The following is a 6000-nucleotide window of genomic DNA, read 5'->3' on the forward strand; positions in this document are numbered from 1 at the left end:
AGCGGGCGGAGGTGCAGCTCCCCAACCGCAGCCCCGGGAGCTGCCGGAACAAAGCCTGGGAGGAAGCCGCGCGGCGCCGCGCACGGTCCTGCGCTCGGGCCACGGAGCCCTCCGCGGCCTCCGGGGTCGTCGCCCCCCGCCCCCGCCCCCGCCCCGCACACAATGGCGCCCAGCTCCCGCCCGGGCCGCGCTCCCGGGGCCGCGCACAAAGGAGGCGCGTGGGCTCCTCCGCGCCCCGCGCGGCCGCCAGGTGCCGGCGCCCGCGCCCCCGCGCCCGCGCGTGTCCGCGCCCCCCGGGAGGCGGCGGGGCGGGCGGCGGGGCCTGGGCGCCGCGGGGGCGGGGGCGCGGGCGGGGGCGCGGGCGGGGGCCGGGGCCGGGGGCGGGCGGGGGCGCGGGCGGGGGCCGGGGCCGGGGGCGGGCGGGGGCGGGGGCGGGGGCCGGGGCGCGGGCGCGGGCGCGGGCCGGCGGCACTTACTTTCTCGATGGTCCCGGGCAGCAGGCGCTCCAGCAGCCTGCAGAGCACCACCCCGTCCTTGAGAGACGCCTGCAGGAAGCCCTCCGGGTCCGAGACGGTCTTCTTGGGCGACTCGAGCACCCCCAGGGTGATGAGCCACGTAACGGTCTGCTCGGCGGAATTCATCGCGGCGGCGCGCCCGGCCTCCCCGCGCCGCGGGCCCGTGCGGGCGCCGTTCACCTCGGAGCGGCCGCGGCCCGGCCGGCTGCGCCCCCCGCCCCCTCCGGCTCGCCCATGGAGAGGCCGGCCCGGCGATTGGCCCCGGCGGCGCCGCGCTCCGGCCGGCTCGCGCTCCCTCGCGTGCGTCCTGGCCGCCTGTCAAGTGCCTTTTCATGAGATGCACATGAACCTGCGACGGCCGCCCGGCGCCGCCCCCGCCCCCGCCGCCGCCTCCCGGCTCCCAGCCGCCGCCGCCGATGACATCACCGCCAGGAGAAGAAAAGACGCGGCGCTGGAGCGGCCCCGCGCCGGCCGGCCCCACTCGCTCCCCGCGCTCGGGCCCGCCCGCCGTGCGCCCCGCCGCGCGCCCCCGCCCCGGCCCGGCCCGCCCCGCCCGCCCCCGGGCCCGACCCCCGGCCCCGCCCTCCCCGCCCGGCCGCGCGCGCCCACCTGCGCCGCCGCGACCAAGACCGCGACCAAGACCGCGACCGCGACCGCGACCCCGCAGCGCCCGCCGCCTCGGCCGTGTGCGCCCCGCGGGCCCCCGCGCCGCCCCGCGCGTGACTCTCGCAAGCCGCGGTGCTGCGAGCCCGAAGCGCTTCCCAGAATGCTCTTTTGGGTTTTGCCAGTTTTATTTCGGGCGCGGGGGGTGGGGGGCGCTGCTGGAAACGAGCCGCTTGCTCCTGCCCGCCGCTTGGCGAGCCGGCGGTCACGGAGCACAGCCGAGCCTCGCAGCCGCAGCCGCGCGCAGACGGGCCCGAAGCGCGAGGACCTCGCCGCCCCGCCCCCACCCCCACCCCCACCCCGGGGCTCTGCGACCCCTGCAGGACCCCGGCGTTCCCGACACCCGGGAGGAAGGTCGGGAGAGCCGCAGAGCCTGGCCTGGGCCCGGGCCTGGGCCGCGAGTGCAGACAGCCCGAGAACGCCTCCATCCTCGGCGCCGGCTCACGGGGGCAGTAAGATGCTGGGGCCGCCGAGGGGCCGCGGGCGCCGGCCGGGCTGCAGGAACGCGACGTCCAGCTGTGCTGCGGTGCACACGCCTCTGCACACCCGGGATGACGGGGACATACGAGTGTAACCAGCGGGGAGCCCCTGCATACACGAAGGACACGGCCGTGCATACGTGTGTCCCGGTACTCCCTGCACACCCCGAGAGCTTTCCCTGCTTGCTTCCCGATGGCCTCCCGCAGTTTAAACCCCATTAGCAGAGCTTTAGACGCCAGGCACATATATGGTCCAGTTAATGACAAAGGGCTAGGAGCCATACAAAAACTTTGTTAAAAAAAAAAAAAAAAGAATAGAGGCTTAACTCTTTCTTTCCCTTCTCCCAGAGTACTGCCGTGGCGATCATGAATTGCATTTATTTCCAGCTCTGAACTAAGCAATCATATTTTGTTCCCAAATGCAAACATGGTCAGGGAAAGGGCAGCATGGATTCTGGACGGGAGGGCCACCTGCTCAATGGTCTTGGTTACCGCTCCAGGAGCTCACTGGGTCCCTGCCAGAGCTCCTTCCTTGCATCACATCACAGCATCGTTAACGACAGTCTTACGGAGTTTGTCTCCTTGTCCCCATTGTCACACACCCAAGTGGTGGAGATGGGACGCAACACATCACCAGTTTTTGGGTTTCTGGACAGCTTCTCCACACGCTTTCTAGCAAACAGAGCCGTTAAGACTTCTATTAAGGGCTGTGCCCAAAGACTCTATCAACAAAAGGGTGTTGACCTAGGGGTAGTCGTCCTCTGACATTCCTGTTTACTCTCATTACAGCTAAATTGAAGAGATAATTTCAATTTACAATTGAAATTCATTACAATTTCAAATTATGTTAAATTAGGTCTGGTGCTTATAATCTGGTAAACAAGAGAAGATTCAACTTGACTTAATCAAATAATACTACTTAGATGACCAATAACTGGGCAGCCAGTTATGGTCAGAAGGGAGACCCACTAAACTGATCTTACAAGTCCCCAAACATTTCCATGCTTTGTGCTGACTAGTGGCATCCTTTTACCTTGGATGTACATTTATTTCAATAAAGTTTACTTGGAAGGGATTCACTGTAACATTGTTCAAAGCTAGGTGGTTTTAGCTGTTTAATTGAGCTATTTTAGTACCCATGGTGAGCATTTGGTTAAGCTTACCATTTTTCCAAATTCCTGTTACAGAAGGCATGGGCTGTGGAGAAGAACTCTTTGTTCTTTTGGGTTGGAGCCAATTAAGACTGTTGTCGACAGAGGATTTTGGTCTGTGGATGAGCTTTGCACCCCAGGTGGCCCCCCTGTTAACACCTCAGATCCCACATCCCCGGTCATGTCTGGGGCAGACCCACGATTAGCCACCACCAGCAGCTCAGCTGAATCCCATCCAAGCTCAGTTGAGTTATACCAGTTCAGTTGGTTGGCTTGTTGGTACTCAGAGGATGGTCTTCCAAAAAATGTTAAACTTTACCCCAACCTGAAGCCGGACAGGCAGATGGCTTACTGACCTAGTAGTATGTAGAGATCACTTCCAATGGAGGTGCTTTTATTGAATTGGACCATCATCTAGATCGAAACATGCACGAAGAAGCAGTTCTCTGAAGCTCATTGGAGCTTCTGTAAGTAGGTTATTGACAGCATTCATTTTGTTAAACAGTGTCTTACTCATTTGCCATAAATACGGTCAAATGCTAAACATTAAAGATGCAAGGCAGGAGAAATAGTTTATAAACATACATGGCTGAAAATTACTCAGGCTCAGAAGACATACCAATACAGTGTTCTATGAAACATCATGCCTATCAGTAGCTTATCCTACTGATTGGGTTTCCCCCAGAGGCAGATCCTGAGCCAACAGTTGAGCACAAGCAATTTATTTGGGACACAATCCCGGAAAGGACAGATGAAGAAAGAAGGTGAAACAGGGAAGGGACAGAAGCGATTCAAAGGTGTGTAGGGAGCAGCCAGGGCCCAGTTCCCTTGGGGCCCCCAGAAGCAGCCTCCGAGTCCTCTGACCGGGGGATGGGCAGACTAAGATTCATCCATCCACTCCCATCTCCCCGGACTGTGAGTCTCCTTTGGGAGTGGCCTCCACTCCGCAGAGCCTCAAGTCGTGAGAGCAGGAGGCACACGTACCCTGTGGACCACAGGCAGTGCTGGTAAAGCGGCGGTAAGCAGAACCAGTGCTGCCCCTGCCTCTTGGTGCTGGACTCTGCTGCTTAGATACTGGGGCACAACACCTTATGAGAGCCTTTGGTCCAATGTATATGTTGCATCTTGAAGGACAGGCCTCTAGCCTGAGGAAGTCACCCCCAAGCTGGCTGCATGCAAACCCCCCTCCAAGATGAACTGCTTCTCCCTCCACCACCAGGGGGCTCTGATGTCATCAACCTGCCGCCAAACAGCCAGGTGTTACCAAACAGCGGGTTAGAATCTTCTTCTACCCTGGGCACCTACCTAGGCCCGTCTTGGTGAGAGGGAGCCCACACGGTGGGTCTCCTGCACACCTCTATTCCTGCCACCGTGGCTGTAGGGATGGCGGGCACAGCCTGGGCTGCTACCCCTAGCTACTGATGCCATTGGTAGGCCTGGCTGCTGGGCGCCACTTCCTCCGTGATGCTCTCTGGAGACTGAGGCAAGGCTGAAGAGCCACAGCAGCCCCTCCATCTCCTTGCAGCCATCCATCCCACCTTGCCCTTTCCAGGCCCCCAGGTGAGGGGCCCTGCCACCTACTGCTGTCCAAGCATGTGCACCTGTCCAAGAGGACAGGGAAGCCGCTCAAGGCTTCACCAACCAGAGGGCTTCTCCTCCCTAGCCCGCCCTGGAGCTGGACTGTAACATGCAGCAGTCCCTGTGTCCCCTGTGGTTCACACGAAATTAGCAATGTCACAGGTGCAAGCGGAGCGGTATTGGGAACCCAGCCAACGGAGGCAGGTCACTTGGAGGTCCGTGCCATTTGTGTTCACAGCCTATTTGTGCCCTCTGGACCTGCTCCTGCCTGACCCCAACCCACCCCGCCCAGCAGGAGGAAATGGCAGCAGGGCTGGCTCCCATCACTCAGTGCTCCTCCCGGGGGACTGCCTTTCAGACTGTCCTCAGAATGTCTTCTAGAAATCCCTCTCTAGGGCACTCTAGCTGCCTTAGAGAAGATGCTCTCTGGTTGTCCCAGCATGGGCCCATTCTACTCTCGACCTCCCTGAGGCCCTCCACACTGCCCAGGCTGCTCCCTCGCTGTGGCCCAGCCAAAAGAGCCATACCTGCCTGGACAAAGCGCTGGCTCTGAGCACCAGGATGCTAGTTCTGAGATAGAAGCACCAACATAGCCCAGACTCTCCCACCCCATCCAGCTACCCACCTCAGATGCAGGGGTAGCCCAGCACATGCCTGAAGCTCCGACCAATGAGCTCCACCAGCTGCTGTGGTATGCCCTCCATGCCTGCTGATGCTTGCCCAGTTGTCGGTCTAGAGGCCTTGAGTGGAGGCAGCATTCACACCACACCACAGGGCCTTTGCACATCCACAGGCAATGGAAGGCTGCACCTCCCTAACAAAGGAGAGGGACCGTTTCTCCTGGCTTAGAGAGGTCAGTGAACCAGGAGTCTGAGTTTCTCGAAATCTCCATCCAGTCATCCCCCTTCCAGGTCTCAGGGATTCTTTCCCCCCAGCCCTGCCCTGGACTCAGTCAAGGAGGTCTGCGCACTACTTTGCAGACTGGCTACATCTACCATGAGAGCTGAACCCTCTTGCTGCAGAGGATGGATGCTTTCACACACTGCCAGGGAGGCTTCAACTGGTAAGCCCCCTGAACCGTCATCATCTTTCTCCAGGACTCCTCAGACAGTGAACACAAGTCAGCTGATGCCGCAGTCCTCGTCCCTGCTCTGTCCCTGCTCTGTATCCTTCAAGCTTTAGGCTTGTTCCATAAAGGAATGCTTCCTTTGCACCTGCTGTGTTCCTTTCAGCACAGATGGGCGTGTAGTTGTTGTGAGGCACAGAAGATGGGGGTGGGGGGGGCAGGTAGCACAGTTTCATGTAGCACGAGCAATAGCGTCAGTAACAGTTAACTTTATGTGTCAACTGGACTGGGCCACAGGGCACCCAAATATTTGGTCACACATGATTCTGGGTGTGTCTGCCAGGGTGCTTGGCTGAGATTAGCATTTGAATCGGTAGACTAAGCAAAGCAGATTGCCGTCCCCCAACTCGTCTTACAGGTCGTGTTTCTCTGGAGAACCCTGACAGTTACAGCATCCTGAGGCTGGGCCATCCAGCTGCTGAGAGATGAGTGTAGATTCCCTGCCTGTGTGTCCACGTCCCAAGGGCACTTTTGAAAGCAACTGCCCT

At 60.1% G+C, this 6000-nt stretch overlaps 1 protein-coding gene across 4 annotated transcripts in view; it reads right to left on the reverse strand.

Annotated features, from left to right (window-relative positions):
• The window catches only part of ARHGEF7 (Rho guanine nucleotide exchange factor 7), a 135016-nt gene extending 133823 nt beyond the window's left edge, over positions 1-1193 (reverse strand). For 3 of the 4 annotated variants that reach the window (XM_072782361.1, XM_072782360.1, XM_072782363.1), the window contains exon 1: positions 477-701. In XM_072782361.1, the coding sequence (XP_072638462.1) occupies positions 477-641 (165 nt within the window). In that variant the 5' untranslated portion in view covers positions 642-701. Of the gene's footprint in view, positions 1-476; positions 702-1124 lie in introns of those variants that run through there. The other variant, XM_072782371.1, reaches the window with a different exon arrangement.
• Positions 1194-6000: the final 4807 nt, after the last annotated feature.

The sequence above is a fragment of the Canis lupus genome, chromosome 17, assembly GCF_048164855.1.
Source record: "Canis lupus baileyi chromosome 17, mCanLup2.hap1, whole genome shotgun sequence".
Taxonomy (NCBI): domain Eukaryota; kingdom Metazoa; phylum Chordata; class Mammalia; order Carnivora; family Canidae; genus Canis; species Canis lupus.